Raw genomic sequence first — 17,159 nt, forward strand, 5'->3', positions numbered from 1 at the left:
GAAAAAGGAAGGTAAGAAACAAAGATAAGGAGACTGAAGTCAGAAGAAGGGGCCAAAACTGAGAAGTAGGAGGGATGAGGCCAGGAAAAACAAAGCCAGAGGACAGAAATCAAACAAAGAGGGAACAGGGGTAAGAAGGTGAAAAAAAAAAGTTTCAAAAAGGTTTTCGAAAGGGGAAGGAAAGGTGGAGACGGCAAAAGAGAAAGAAGGAAGCACAAGTCCCAAAACAGCAGCTACCCTCTTGCCCCTGAATGTTTCGTGCCCCGAAGGCGGTGAAAGTTAAGAAGGTTCGGAGAGATTAAGGGAGGAGGGAAGAGACAACAGCTGGCCACCTCTCCCCCTCAATTTATCACTCTTTGGGGTGTCTGATCCCAGGAAACCCGCTTACATCATTTGCACCTCCCTCAGCCAAACACCACCACGCATACATAGTATTTAACGCGTCCATTTTCACTTTCTGATTGTAGTTTCAGTAAGAGAATGAATAATTGGATGTGAGACAGAATAAATCGAAGCTACGTGTTATTAAACTGCTTCTCGGCTTGAGTTTTCCTCGATGATTACAACGCACGGACGTGTTAAATCTCCCAGGAATCGAATGTTGCAGTGGCAGCTTGACAGTTTGCCAGAAAGGAAGATATATGTCTTTGTCTGGTTTTCAGAGGAGGCAAAGGTGTGGGAATTGGCTCGCATCTCTGTCAGACACAGAAGAGCTTGCAGAGGCTGTTTTTTTGCTCTGGGATGAGGACGAGAGAGACACCGGAGTCTAAATTTAGGCTTACTTTTGGAAAGCTTACTTTCCAAAATTAGATAACAATTGGACCATAGGTTTTCCATTTACAATATGCCTTCGAGCAGCAATTTAATGGATTTTTTCTGTCATAGCTGAATTTATTAACCAGCCTGATACTTGGCTGTACTAAATACCTAAGTAGTCAGTAAATAAAGCTTTCATCTGCTTTCTCTTTATGCAGCAAAATGCAAATGAGTGTTTGGATCAGTCTGCATGTTTTCCAGGATCTGTGGCCATGTGTGTAGTAAAGATCCCAGAGGTGTATTGTTTAATATTTAGTTTTATACAAACATAATACTGTATACTTTTTTTTTGTAGATATATTTATTGAGGGCACTGAAAAAAACAAGATTTACAATAACAATAGAAATAGCAATATTTCCCCCTTTTTTTTCTTTTCATAACAATAATTAAACAAAAATAAATAAATAATGATAAGAAGGAAAAAAAAAATATATATATATATATATACATATATGAATAGATAAATACAACAACACAGCCCTCTCCCCTTCCCTCCCTCATATGGTCAATACATTACATCCTTCAAAATCATTTAGCTTCTTTTCACATACTGTATGCATAACAATACTGGAGCAAATGAATAATAAAGTAAATAATTAAGTCCTGAAAAACACATTCTTTAATGCAGTAGATGATTCAGATCATTAGCTAGTCCAATAAAGGCAAAAAATCCAAAATAATACAGTATACTTGATACTCGCACAATGCTGTGTCTTATGAAGGTTGCAGTTTTGGTTTTATATGACATCAAAATGGAGGGTTTCATGAAATCTGTGTTATTTATTTATTTCCTCAGCAAGGGTTTCGGCAGTGTGCAAACACTCTATATATAGTTTCAGTAGCGCTTTTCTCATCAGCATGCGCTGGTCCCCCAACGCCTGACGTGCCCTGGTTAATCCAGGTGACACCCGAGAAGGCAATTCTTCATTTATATGTCTCTCGCTCGTGTTCTTCCCAAAGTGGACGACTGGAGGCTGGACCTGACTGGGATTTTAACGCTTGCCTTAAGCTGGATTTCACCTCCTGATCTCCCGCTCCAAAGCCACTGATGCTGCCGGTGGTGTTTCCAAATCCGGGCTGACAAACCGGTGCTGGCTAAACCAACAACACGTTACGCCCCTTAAAGCCCCAGATAAAGGAAAGTAATAGCCATCACTAGGGCTGGGGATAGATTCAAATGTCAAGAATCGATTCAATTCCGATTCTTAAGATTCAGAATCGATTATCACGATTTGATTCGATCCGATTGGATTCCAATATCGATTTTTTGAGCTGTTGCATGAATTATATGACTGTAGTTCTGCAACATATTAATACTAGTATTATAGTGAGATTCAACAGCAAGTATTGGCAGCTAATGATGCTGTAAGGACCAATCAGCTCCCAGAATGCTGATAGAACTGCTTTCAGAAACATCGTGGGGCAGAATTACCAAACAGATCTAGTGGAGCAAACAGAGACGGATAAAATCGCTTTTAGTTTTTCCCACATTCCGTTTTAATTTTTTCAATTTTATTTCTTCTTTGTTTATCTATTTCGGTTTTTAAATTTTTGAGAATTTGGTTTTTAGCATTTTATGCAAATATAACCCCAAGACAGTATATAAAGTAATGAAATATAGACAATTTATGCAATTATAACTGAAAACTTAAATGTTTTATTTTTTTTAATTTTTATCTTTTATTTGGAAAAGCCTTAATTTCACAGATGCAGATTTAAATAGCGTCAAAATCACTTCAAGTAAGTTAACATAACATTGGCATGACATGTTGTACAATTCTGATGTCCAATTTGCCTCCTGGCTCTTCCCAGAATTTTCTTTGTAAAATATTTACAGGGAACATGGAAAGCTTCTCATCTTAAATATTACATACAAAAACTAAATTACACACAAAGCAGAATGAGTAAATATCGTGCTGTAGATTATATCAAAACTATAATGTTTTTATACTTTTAAACATATTTAAAGGCAAAGACATGGCACCAGTTATTCTCGTGTCCAACAAAACATTCCTTTTTTGGGCATAAACAAAGAAATACCAAATGTTGTGATGTAATGATGAAAAAAAATCGATCTTTAGACATATGAATCGATTTTTAGGAATTAATATGAGAATCGATTTTGAATCGGAAAATCTATTTTTTTCAACACAGGCCTAGTCATCACAATCCAAAATGTCAGCGCCACGAAGCAGGAACACACGGTTACATGATGTTTTTTATTTCGGAATTAATTATTCCGAATTAAATAATTCCGAATTAAACTATTTTCCTTCGAGTTTACATGGAAATAGTAATTCCGAATTGAGGTTTACATGGAAAACACGTTTGATCGGCTTTATCCAATTCCTCTTCAGGTCTGGGGGTTGGGAAGGTTCTGATTGGATAGGGGGGCGGAACGGAAGTTACGTCTACCGGAAGAAAAACAAACTTAGCTGCTACAACTTTGAAAAGCTCACAATTTTTATGTTTCCTGCCATCTGTTCTTTTAATTATTTCCAGGTCCTCCAAGCTATTTCTTAAATAAATGGTCTCTGCTCTTGACCACCGTTTACTGCGTGCTGCCATCTTGAAACTTTGTTTGGAAAATAAGCCCAGCGCGGAATATAAGCGTCATGGCGACAGACGGGCGAGGGAACGAGCAGCGCAGAAAGGCCGGAATTAATTTAAAGCGGAATGAGTGTAAACATGATCACAGAATTATTCTATTCGGATTTAAAATCAGAATAAACCAGACACTTACTTCGGAATTAAGTTTAATTCGGAATGGCAATTTTCATTCAGAATTAGGAGTTTTTTTACTCATTTTAAATCAGATTTAATTTTAATTCTGAATTAAAGAGGAATTAAACTTCCCCTGTAAACGCACTGACTGTCTTGGGTCGAGGGTGGAAGAAAGAAAAGATGTGTTTAGTGGAGGCAGCAGTGGTGCCGGTGGTAACTGGAGCACTCGGGGGGGGCTCTGACCTCCAGTCTGGGAATCTGCTGGAGGCAGATTCCAGGAAAAACTTCAAAGATTTGAGTCCAGCAGAAGCAGCTACGGTAGTGGCTGGACCCCTCGGAGCTTCAGGTGCGTCGGGACAGTTTATCCCTGTTTTGACGACTGTGCTGACAGTTGTGGCTGAGAACCAAAACATGCTAGAATCCACTCCCACAGTTAAAGTGACATATATCATTATTTTATTGTTAAATGAGTTGAATGTTAGCATAACCTGACTGATCAGTGATTCAGTTAATGACCTTTATGACCTAAACTCCACTGGTTGAACCTGCTTGCAAGTAAGAGAGAACCACTTTTAACCTTAAAAACAAACATTAAGTAAACAATGTATCCTTAAAATTATACATATAGATGTTGCAATTTAATTTTCTAAGCCAAGAAAAAAAACAAAGATAAAAAAGATGGAGCTGGTATTTTGGCTACTTTATGATATATTTGCTTTATCAGCAACCTTCACCTTTGAAATGGATTTTCCACCCGTCACAGAATAGCTCACTGATTTCTCTTCTTTCTTTTTTCCCACCAGCAAGAATGTGGACGTTTCACTAATAAGCTCACTAATGGGGCTTGTGCTGTTGCCGCGTTGATAACATTTGACCCCTCGGTCTGTGCAGTCATGTCATGTTCACCAGGATATTTGAGCAGCAGCTGGAGAAAAAAAAACAAACCAAAAAGAAAATGTTGAAGTTAAGGTATATTTTTTGAAAGAGAGGGAGGCTACAACCTCAAGGGTCAGTTTAATTTTAAATTTCTCAACAGACGCACAAACACTGAAGAGCTTCTGTATTTCGACCTGCGGATGAAACTGTGGAACAGCCTGAACATGGAGCTAAAACAAAGTCAAAACATATCACTATTTAAAAAAGATACAAAGAAACATTCTATTCAAAATACAGATGCGAATAAACAAGTAGATATGGACATTTATTAATATATGTAGATGTAAATGTATATTATGGATATAGATATGTTAGATGTAGGTATGTATATGGATATATTGAGTTGTATTATAAGTACAGTATTTGTGTATCTACATCTCTATTAATATACTGATTTATAGTTATATGTAGATATGTCGATATATAGATTTATAGTAACTTTTATGTATATAATTGGAAGTAAATATATGAACCAGTGTGTATATAGCATATCTACTCTTATATAGTTATTCAAGTATATTGTTATACCATTGCTGTCTGTTGTTCTCTATTATATTGTAGTATTATAGTAAAGTAATGATAATGTAATACTATGCATTATAATTACTTCTATTAGTACATACATACATAGTAGCACAACTAAATGCTGGGCGTTTGTTTTGTTTTCTTTTGTTAGCCTTGATTTGTTTGATTAAGACTATTTATATATTAGACCCTCCAGAAAAACGCGGGCTAAAATCCTTGATTCCGCGGGCTAAAATCCTTGATTTTGCGGGCTAAAATCATTGATTATGCGATTAAATGTGCAGGTTTTTTATGTGCTTTTATGCGGTGAAATTGCGGAATATGCTGGAAGTTGCGGAATATGCGGAAAGTTGCAAAATATGCGAAATATGCAGGAAGTTGCGGATTCGGCCCTGAGTTCTTCCCTCTTAAATTCAGGGGTCGTCTGATCTGAGGTCGAAGGAGAAAAAAAAAAGGAGAGCGCGGCTGGAGGGAGAGGGGCGGTGGCAGCCCGGGGGCCGGCCGCCTCTCTCCCTCCAGCCCGCGGCTCGGTGCTCGGGTGATTGCCGGGCGCACCGGCGCGGCGAGGGGACGAGCCAGAGCTCCGTCACCCCCCCCACGCGTCCGCCGCCACTATCCCCCAAGTGGATGGGAGCGTGCGTCCGCCTCTGCCGGCGCAGTGGTACGCGGTCAGTTCGGATCCTGAGTCCCAAGCAAGCGGGGGGACTCTCCTTTTCCTCTCACCCCCGCGGGTGAGAGCTGCTGTTTGGGGGGTGGCGGTTGCGAGGGGTGCGGAGGTCCCCGGGCGGGTCCCGCACATCGCGACCGGGTGTCCCGTCATGTCACTCACAACACTCCCCCCTTTTTCCAAACTTTATGCGAAAATGTCGGCGATGATGCGGTGAAATCAAGCGAGCCCCGCATATTCAGCGCGGACATATGCAATATTAACCCCAGTAAAAGTGATTTTTCTGCACCAGACATTGAAATCCACGGAAGGTCTGTAAATCCACGGACAGCCGTGAAATCCGCGAAAAATTCCGCGATCACGGAATCGCGGATTCCTGGAGGGTCTAATATATACATATAATTGAGTATTTTATCACTGTATAGAACAGTTATTAAAGTAGGTATGGGTGTTTTATAAGTAAGCTTATTGAAACTCTTATTATATGTAAGAATGTATGTAAGATTCAGGGGTAGGACTGGATAAGTGGTTACTTCATTCCTACTCTAAGAGGTTTGGTTTGAGAAAGTTAATAAAAAGAAGTCGTTGATACTATTTACATTTATTTCACATATATGTGGCCTCTTACAGAGATTACATTTTTCAAAACTTTCCATCTTCATCAAGCTTTAGAGCAGGTATTGACTTCAGGTGTTTAGACATTTGCATTTGCTTTATTCTTTTGCCATTCAGAGACTTTGCCTTTTAGCCAGCGATCAATGTGAACTCAACCAACCTTTGTCCAGAAGTGTTGACATGCAACTCAATCACGTTTGTGCTTGTCTGGCGTGGCACCTGACAGGACTACAGAGTCAACATCTTCCTGCGGCAGCGCTGGAACGACCCCCGGCTGAAGCTGCCGGACGACTTCAAGTCCGACTCGCTCACCGTCGACCCCAAGATGTTCAAGTGTCTCTGGAAGCCCGACCTGTTCTTCGCTAACGAAAAGAGCGCCAACTTTCACGACGTCACGCAGGAGAACATCCTCCTCTTCATCTTCCGGAACGGCGACGTCCTCATCAGTATGAGGTAACTATCTTCCTTCTTTGAATTGGCAATATTTATGATGATTGCAATGCAAAAGAAAACACTTCATTTTTGCATTATTACAGTGTATGGAACTGTAAAATATATAATCTATACCATTCTACTGTTTATCAAATTATGGCTGTCAGATGAAAAAATGCTCCCCGTGCAGGAAATCGGCCTCCTTGTCTGTTAATTACTTGAGATAAATAATTAAATAAATAAGCAAGTAAGACATACATTTGGGTAAAAAGGTTTAAATCAGAACAGTGACATGGACTGAAGAGGTTTGGCTGGGACATACTTTGGATTGGTAGCTACTTAATACGTTATAAAAGACTGAGAAGAGCCGAGTTACTGATCTCTTAACCGTGGTAGTCGACTACATGCACTCATGAAGTGCGAATGCTGGAATGATGCAGAAAGAGAAAAGACAGACAGGAAGACCAACAATGAAATTGCTTAGGCAACACCGACTAAATGTACAAGGTCCTGCTACTTTTCTCTGCAACAATTAGACTCTTACTGCGGTCATGTATTTAACTTGATGTCATCAGAGTTTTACACAGAGTCGATCTGTAATCCTGTAGTTCATAATCTTTATGGATGGGATTTCTAGGCGTAGCCAGGGACCGGAGGGGATCCGGTTTGGGAACCACAGGATTTCGTCTCTGCTTTTTGCAGATGACCTTGTCCTGTTGGCTTCATCGGACCGGGACCTTCAGCATGTGCTGGGGTGGTTTGAGGCCGAGTGCGACGCGGCAAGGATGAGAATCAGCACCTCCAAAACCAAGGCCATGGTTCTCCATCGGGAAAGGGTGGTGTGCCTTCTCCGGGTGGGTGGAGAAGTCCTGCCTCAGGTGGAGGAGTTCAAGTATCTTGTTGTTCACCAGTGAGGGAAAGATGGAGCGTGACATTGACAGACGGATCGGTGCAGCGTCCACAGTTATGCGGTCGATGTACCGGACCGTCGTGGTGAAGAAAGAGCTGAGTCGAAAGGTGAAGCTCTCGATTTACCAGTCAATCTACGCACCTACCCTCACCTATGTTCATGAACTTTGGGTAGTGACCGAAAGGACAAGATGGCGGATACAAGCGGCCGATATGAGTTTCCTCCGCAGGGTGGCTGGACGCTCCCTTAGAGATGAGTTTCCTCCGCAGGGTGGCTGGACGTTCCCTTAGAGATAGGGTGAGGAGTTCGGTCACCCGGGAGGAGCTCGGAGTCGATCCGCCTCTCCTTCACATTGAGAGGAGTCAGCTGAGGTTGCTTGGGCATCTGTACCGGATGGATCCTCCCTAGGGAGGTGGATGGATGGATGGATGGATGGATGGATGGATGGATGGATGGATGGATGGATGGATGGATGGATGGATGGATGGATGGATGGATGGATGGATGGATCCTCTCTAGGGAGGTGTTCCAGGCATGTCCCACCGGGAGGAGACCCCGGGGAAGACCCAGGACACGCTGGAGAGACTATGTCTCTCGGCTGGCCTGGGAACGTCTCGGACTCCCCTGGAAGAGCTGGAGGAAGTGTCTGGGGTGAAGGAAGTCTGGGCATCCCTGCTGACACTGCTGCCCCCGCGACCCGGTTCCGGATAGCGGTGGAAAATGGATGGATGGATGGATCTGAAATCTTGATGAATTTATTAATCAAATGAGAGACGAGCGGGAGAATGTAGGCGTCCTATGCACAAGATTCACTTTTCGTGCGAGTGCATCCTGAACCAAAACAGCTGAAGATGAAGTCTAAAAACCTGATTCAGACAGCCGGCTCAAACGTACTCGCTTTTATCTGTCATAGGAAAAATCATTTAAAGGGGCATGAGGCTCCTTTTAAGAAATGAGACTCTCTAGCGCCACCCTTCACCACGACGGCCGTTGGGGGTACTGCAGCCAACAGTGAAGCCGGCACGGGAGAACGGGGAGAACGCGCATGCAGCGTCATGTGACGTCACATCCGCAGGACAGCGCAATCGGGCCCAGCACTGCAGCACATTTTGCAGCACACAGCCTGTTCAAGGCAACGGAGAGATACACTAGAGGGCTCATTCTTTTTGGTTTGGAACGCTTCATCTGACATTATTACTAGAAAACTTAAACTGTTTACGAATTTTTTTCATAAATCTTGCCTCAATCCTGCCTCAAGCTCCTTTAAGACACTCGGATGGGAATAAGGGTGCATTCAATACAACCAATCACGTCGGGAAATCCCAACGGATACCATGAAAATGTGTTATTGTAATATATTAATGATATTGATTTCTAAATCATGAAGGCCACCCGAAAATGTGTGTCATTCATCTTTGATGATTGTAATGGGTTTGTGCCCAAGCAATCGTTGCCAGGCAACAAAATAAATAGATAAATAAAAAAATGAAACATTTAGAAACCAAATGGAAAAAGCCAGGGCCAGTTTCTTCACAGCTCTGCATACTCCTCCCTTTTTCAAATAAGCTGCAGTATGTTCACCTTCCCCAACATTTCAAAGGAGATTCAATTCAATTGTTTCAATTCAATTGTATTTATATAGCGTCTATTCCTTTTTTTTTTGTCTGCATATATATTAATGGTTAATACCATTTTGGTAAGGCATATCTATATATATATATATATATATATATATATATATATATATATATATATATATGTATATATGTGGATATTTATATGTGCATTTTTAATATATAATATATATCATATATATTTTAATATACCATATGTATTTATTTTTAAGGCTTCAGAACGTCACATTATGCGACAGAAACGTCACCAGCGTCATGTGTGCGACCTGTGTTTACAATTTATTTGGCCACCGTCTTTTCTTGTATTTTACCTGTTTTATATTCTAAAGTCACACTTAAAAGTAACTCCACTTCTCTGTCACTCCAAACAAAACACTCTCGTTCATCTTGGAAGTAACTGGAAGTTACTCGTGTCATTTGTTGATGTTTTTTCCAGGATTCCGATTGGCTAGCATGACTTTATGTTTCTCGTTACGCTGCCCCCTGTAGGTTTGGCTGCTCATAGCACCATACCAGCGTATTTATGCGGGTTTGTGTAAATGATGGTATTTTTCAAAACGTAGAGGGGGAAATATTTGTTTTTGTAAATACCCGGCTATGTGTAAACGTGGCCTGACAGGATGAAGAACAAAAAGAGGAGACACACAGACACAATGGGTGGATGTGTATTAGCAAAAAAAAAACACATTTCTTAAAGTGCTAATTTACATAAATCATTGATTATTTTCACTTCACAGAGTTTTGAGATATTACAAGAACACTTTTAATTCAGTTTGCTTTGTTTCAGTCTGGTGGAGTAAGTTTTCTTTTCATTTGATCAGTTTTCTATTATTGACTTAACTTAGACGTTTCGAGCTTTTGTATTTCAAGGTTTAATATCACTGCTGAGATGCACTGCGTTCAGTAAGAGATGTTATATTTTCCAAGGGGGATTTAGTGTAAATTAGTTGGAGCAGTAGCTGTGGAGCAATTTGTTTGGTTTTAGTCATCTCCAAGGATAATCCATGACATGTGTCAGTTGAATCATGTTTATCCGCGGCTAAAGCATCACCGGTGGGCTAAGCACTGAAATCCCATGAGATCTAAAGATTATATCAGAGTTATGCAAATAACAGTTGAGTTGCGTCAGTACTGGATAGACGTCGTAGACAGGAATACAGTAAAGCAGCGTATCCATGAAATATAAATCTAAATAATGATTTTGTCTTCACCCTTCCTAGGTTGTCGGTCACCCTCTCTTGCCCGCTGGATCTGACCTTGTTTCCCATGGACACGCAGAGGTGTAAAATGCAACTAGAAAGCTGTGAGTTATCCATAACTAATGCCACCTCACGGCAATAAATCAGTCATTCGCTTGTTGGTATTTGCGAGATACAGCATTTATGATTCGGGAGTATATCTGTTGTTTTTGTAAAATAGCTGTTCAGGACTGAATGAGATCTTTTTATGTTTGTGCTGTAAGCCAATTTCAGTTGCAGGCATATTGAGACCTAGAATAAATCACCATATTTTAAGGCTGGATTCAGTTTCACAGCTAATTAAGCTGGACTGCCTCTTGTTTACAAAGCAGTTCAGACCTAAATAAGTAACACAATTTAAATCTGTAAGTAATGCAGATCCAGACCGCTGATATACTGTACACCGTAGATGTTTGAGTGCAGGATGTATTTTAAAAGTGGGTTCAGACTTGTCTTTGTGTTACACCTTCCAGTCGGCTACACGACGGACGACCTGCAGTTCATGTGGCAGACGGGGGACCCCGTGCAAATGGACGCCATCGCGCTGCCGCAGTTTGATATCAGACAAGAAGATATTGATTATGGAAACTGCACCAAATTCTATGAAGGGACAGGTACAGCATGTTCATAAATAAAACACTCATCGCTGCCATGATTCAAAATTAAAACACGCTTTAGCTGTGTTAGACAGAAGTTACAAGATTTCCTGTTTGAATTGCATTGTTTCAATTAAAAGTAGACATTTACATCAGAGTAAAAGAATTATATTCAGGAGGCTTGCGAGACGTTGAAGAAGGCTTGCGCCGAAACGCGTGGGTCTCTGCTCCCATGTTTTTATACTTATTAGCCATGTTTCAATAAAGGCTTTTTAATATTTTTCCACAAGAAGAGTGCCTTGGACTCCCTTTTTTGACTAGATATTGTTTTTTTCCCCAATACCAAAGAGCACCTTCAAGATTTTTTCTGAACAATTCCCTGAGCACTTCGGATTTTCTCTTCACTAAATAAATGTACTATTTCTGTGTAAACATCAGTTATGTTGACCAATTATATTAAATTCAATGGTCATTACACTGCAAAAACGTAGCCCTAAGAAAGTAGTAGTAGTAGTTTATTTTTTTTAAACCTTTTTATTTCCTTCCCTGTACAACACTGTGGTCAAGTGTGCCAGCTTAAAGTGCTTTATTGATAAAGATGGTATGGTATGTTAAGGTAATAAAGCCTTGTTTCAAGAAAATTCAAGAAAAGACCAGGTTAGATTATTTTACTTGTTTTAAGAATACTAGAATATTCCCTGACAAATTGATAAAGATATTGAAATAAGACTATTATGACTAGATTTATGGACTAGCTGGCTTTTTTTGCAGAGGAGCTGATTTTGATTTGTTCATTTTGGTATTCATTTTTTAGTTGAAAAGCTGTGTGCTGCTTGAGCACAGCAATTGTGCAGGTGATATGAAAAGGTAATATGTAGCACGATGCCTTTTTAAGAGGTTTTTATTCCTTTTTTTGTTGCAAAAATGATATATACTTGACCTTTGATATTCTTGGGGATGTCTACTTGAAATGTGACTGCGTGCAGGAATGTTCATTGTTTGTAACATGAAGGCTGGGTTTCAAAGCTGCATACAACACACGGTCTATACACAGCAGTAAAGGTTTAGTGTGTACTATAGTATAGGAGTATATGCTGTAAATTAGTGTGGTTGTCAGTACGTACTGTAGTATGCAACTGTAAAAACAAGTGTGCTAGAAGAACTGGGATAGAAGATGGTCAGTTACAAACTTGAACTCTTCAAAGCTAAACTATCAGCAGGGATGGAGGCAGAGAAAGGACAGCGCTTGTTAGCTGTGATTTAAGTCCTTCCTCTGAACATAAACCCGTCTGCTGCAGCTCCGGTTTGCAGCCGACGCTATTGTGATGTTCCAGCAAAGCTGAGGGAGCCATTTCTGAAAGCTATAGCTTGAGGCTCCGTGGGCCTTGTTAACACTTTAATCTCACTTCACACTACATCCCACAGCACACTTCAAAGAAGAAAGAAAAAAGCAACAAACTAATTACACCGGTATTTAACATTTTCAAGCAGTTATTCTAAGAAGTTCAGGGTTTGATCATTTTAGGACCAAGGGTATAGACAGTAGGGGTGTAACGATACACTAATCTCACGATACGGTACGATACACGATATTGAGGTCACGATAACGATACGATAATATAGCAGTATTTTTTTACGAACCTTAAATGAGGAACATATGACTGGAAAAAAATGGTCTTATTTGAAAGACACAAAATACAAACCGATGCTGTGCGTTTGCCCTATTGTTATGTTGTTGTTCTTTATTGTTATGTTGTTGTTCTTTATAACTGTTTAAGTTTTAAAGAGCAAGCCAGGCCAACCATTTTCCACAAACTGAACTAAAAGTAAATGCCAGGTTTGCATTATGCATCTTCAGTTTCATACAAGTAAAAATATTTAGCCACAAACTGAATAGTTTCTCTCATGTATGACTTGACTTTTTTTCTTTTCCAGAAATTTAACAATTAAAATTAAATAAATAAATAAAAGTAAATAAATAAACTATGAAAGGTCCCAAACTCCAAATGCAGCATGACTGTTATTGATCTTCTGCCAGAGCTAAGAGCTTCACATGCTCCCAGCCTGAGGCCGTAAGGTGAACCCCGTTATCGTTTCATTCTCCCACCTTTGGGGACGACACAATCTTTACATCATAAAAAACATTGATTCATGCTCACCTTAGAAGTAAAAGTTTGGAGCTCAAAACCCCCCAAGAGTCCCGTGATCGAGACGCAAAACGGTTCTAGTTTCTTCTGAGCGTAGTTAGATTTTGGTCCGCAGGTCGAGGAGCGGTCGTCACATGATCCCGCTGCACCAATAGGAAGTTACTAGTAAACACAATATATTCATATTAATAACCCAATATCGCGCTACAGTTTGTTTCCTCCATGACACGTATGGTGACGTTTTTGTATCGCGATATTTTGTGGCACGATATATTGTTACACCCCTAATAGACAGCTACAATATTTATTTTCATCTTGACTTCTGATGTCAACGAAGAACAAGTTGAATTTTGATAAATCAGTTGGTTCCATCCACGTTTTCTCGCATGCAATCTTGCACATATCACTTATTGCAGTTCTTGATCACCACCACCAAATGTTGATCACCTAAATACGATAAAGCCAGCTCCCCCAATCTAAATCCAACTTTCTGATTTTAAAACAAACCAATTACCTTTTAGTGAAGCAACTGCTTATTCTTCTGTTTGTTTTTCTAAATCATTTTGTGGATGCGTCAGAGGAGACCTTCTCTAAGAAGCACAAGCTCCCAATAATCCACAGCTTTCACAAAGTGAATAGTCTCAGATTGCTTTTAGAGTTAAAAACTCACTGTTCCAATAAGTAGAAGAAAAAACCAGTCTTGTTTTGTAACCGATCTGTGTGGGCTCAAAATGTCTTTGTCAATAAATCTGAAAAAAACAAATCAGCTTTAAAGACCTGGTATTACCTCAGTGCGCTCTGACGGAGAGGAGGAACACTGCTGGCGGTGAGTCAGGCTTTTAACTCGTTGCCATGGTTACCTTGCCAGACACAGAGATCACCTCTGTATGTGACTGGTTTGAGCTCGTTTCATGACACAGGCCGCCCTAATTCTGCACAGATGCTCCGGAGATCCCAGATAAACATGACCTCGGTCCGTCCACCACAGCGTCCCATTCAGCCCAAACACAACCCTCCTGCATGCAGGAACCATAAGCTAATGCCTTTCTTTTCTATACTGGTTGCCTGCAGCAACAAGGCTGTGTTTCAAGCAAGTAAATTACAAAAAAAGTAGTGCTGTCAGGCGATGAAAAAAATGTATCTAATTAATTACAGGATTTATAATTAATTAATCTAATTAATCGCATTTTAATCTCATATCTGCTAAAGGTCCCCAAATAAATAATTTTAATTCTAGGACATTGCAAAATTGCATTGCACTAATCAATTGAATACACTAAGAAGAGAAGATTTGAAATCCACATTTTTATTGGTGAAGTGTGTTTCATAAATGAAATTCAAAAGAAAAAGCTCAAGCACATCACCAGACCAATTAGGCCAGGTGAATTATTCAAAAATGCAATGCAAATACAGTTAAATAAATAAAATTCAGAAATAAAATAAGGCTGAGTCTCAAATAGGCACTTAAGCAAACTATCAATTCAAAATTAAAACTAAAGCTGACTCAATAAAGCGATTCAAGTTCTAGTAGCTGTAACGTTTACAGTGGAACTTGTCCGGACATGTTTAGCGTTTAAATGATAATTCAGGCTGATAGGAAAATTCTTTTTTACAAAATGTACAAATCACAGTGTTCTTGTTGATTGTCCCGTCTTCTTTCTTTTTATACATAAACTTGCCGTTCAAATGCCCTAGCAAAGATTTGCTGAGTCGCTCCCCTGAGTCGTCCAGGTCTGTCACCTGCTTTGTTTGTTTGACCAGCAGCAGGAGGGAAGTGACCTCCCCAGTGGCCTACGGGTCCCTCAATGGGCCAAATTTAAAACGCTTGCGCATTTTGTCACTCATAATTAATTGTTAATTTTCATAACGTGTTAATTAGCAGTGTAATTAATTAATCTAATTAACGCGCCAAACTGACAGCCCTAAAAAGAAGTATGTATTTGTGAGTCAAATTGTGTACGTATTAAAAATTGCACATTTGTGCTTGCGAGTGGACTGACTGGAGTATTATCAGCGATTTTCCCAGTGCTGCCCTTGGTCCTCAGACAGGCCGTAACTTTTACAGTCTCACCTGAAATGATGTAGAAGTCCTTCGGTCCGCTGACCTCTTCTCACATACTGATGGTGTGCACAGCTGCACTTTGCTCCGTCCTTGGGGCAAAAGCAAGCAGATCTGAAAGAGGATTTAACGCGGCTGTGACCTTTCCTCTCACCGCAGAATAGAAATGTAATAGACAAAGTCATCCAGGGCCCTGTTCTCTCCCTTGCTGTGTTTCACCTTCAGAGCTGGATGTTGTTATAGTCACATCCAGACCAGGGAGGTTAACGGGCCAACAATACAGAGATTTACTGAGATACTGGCCACGGTTACATGATGTTTTTTAATTCGGAATTAATTATTCCGAATTAAATAATTCAGAATTAAACTATCTTCCTTTGAGTTTACATGGAAATAGTAATTCCGAATTGAGGTTTACATGGAAAACACGTTTGATCGGCTTTATTGTGTGTGTAATTTTTACTAATTTTTAATCAGATTTAATTTTAATTCTGAATTAAAGAGGAATTAAACTTCCCATTTAAACACACTCATTCTGAGTTGAATGTTGGCCCCTCTGGACCATCCAGGAAACACTTTTTTTCCCCATGTGGACCCATCCTTGTGGTTTTTCATGACTTTTCAATGCTAACTGCTTCACTGAACCCATCACGACATTTGAGCATCTTCTCCTTCCTCATACAGGTTACTACACTTGTGTGGAGGTAATCTTTACCCTGCGGCGACAGGTCGGCTTCTACATGATGGGAGTCTACGCCCCCACGCTGCTCATCGTTGTCCTTTCCTGGCTGTCCTTCTGGATAAACCCTGACGCGAGTGCGGCCCGGGTACCTTTGGGTGAGGGTCATTTCATCACTCTGCTCTGACAGAAAAGCCTAACTCAAATTGACAGGTGGGGCGCAAAGAGCACCTCTCTAGAGTAGGGCTAAAACACTTCAAATTGTAATAAAAGTTACATCATTTTTGTGGCTCGTTCCATGCACAGGTAATTGTTTGAAGGCAGATGTATTTTTTTCTTTAAAAAGGTTATAAATTATTTTGGCAATGCGCTCCACGTCTGTTACTTTACACACAACAGTTTATGTAAACGTTGCCAGGAAGCTGCTCAGTGGTGATTAATCAATACTACTCAGACAACACACTGACTGGGGAGAACGGAAAACTTCTAGAGCTGAAAATATTGTCTCTTGCTGATGGACCTTGCATATTCATACGCCGCCATTGTTTATAGAGGTTAAACCAAGGGTAATTAACTGGATTTTTGCAATCAATGATGTTCAGTCAGATGTAACGACATGCATTTAAGGCAGGTTTTTCCCACTGAATTGTGATGTTAAATATTTACTCTTACAGTTTATCTAAAGATAGTAAACGTCAATCATTTGGTTGGAAAAAAAGTTAAAATGTATGTAAATATTATTCTGAGTGGGCAGGAGGAGGGAGAGGAAACTGGAGAGAGTCTCTGATGGCCAACATCACTCCTGATCCCCCCCCTCTGTCACATGAGAAATAAACGTCTTTTTCAGACCAGAACAGGAAATAATATGCCTAATCAAAAAAAAAAAAAAGATTCTCTCAGATTACTAGAGGTTTCATTTAATCCCTCTAGAGTTCCCAGAGCGGGATTAAACAAAAACGGTCCTACTTCTGGTAATTCTTAGATCGTGTTGACTCATTGTTTATGCACTAGGCGAGCGTTAGCTGCTGTTCTCCCTTCGTCAGAGAGGCTGCAAAAGGGAGTTTTTGTTCTTCTAGTGTATGTTGTTGGAACAGCGATAAAAAACAGACCCGTAGGATTCCTTCCCAAAAAACATGCTCTTCTCATCATTTTTGATTGTTCCTCATTCTTGTTGTTTATT

The 17,159-nt window shown here is 40.1% G+C and overlaps 1 protein-coding gene across 1 annotated transcript in view; it reads left to right on the forward strand.

The window, feature by feature from the left end:
• glrbb (glycine receptor, beta b) overlaps window positions 1-17,159 on the forward strand; it is a 53,258-nt gene that overhangs the window by 18,073 nt on the left and 18,026 nt on the right. The window contains exons 5-8 of the mRNA XM_061724893.1: window positions 6,511-6,737; window positions 10,481-10,563; window positions 10,972-11,112; window positions 15,985-16,137. Coding sequence (XP_061580877.1) covers window positions 6,511-6,737; window positions 10,481-10,563; window positions 10,972-11,112; window positions 15,985-16,137 — 604 coding nt within the window. The remainder of the gene's footprint in view (window positions 1-6,510; window positions 6,738-10,480; window positions 10,564-10,971; window positions 11,113-15,984; window positions 16,138-17,159) is intronic.

This window comes from Cololabis saira, chromosome 7, assembly GCF_033807715.1.
Source record: "Cololabis saira isolate AMF1-May2022 chromosome 7, fColSai1.1, whole genome shotgun sequence".
Classification (NCBI taxonomy): domain Eukaryota; kingdom Metazoa; phylum Chordata; class Actinopteri; order Beloniformes; family Belonidae; genus Cololabis; species Cololabis saira.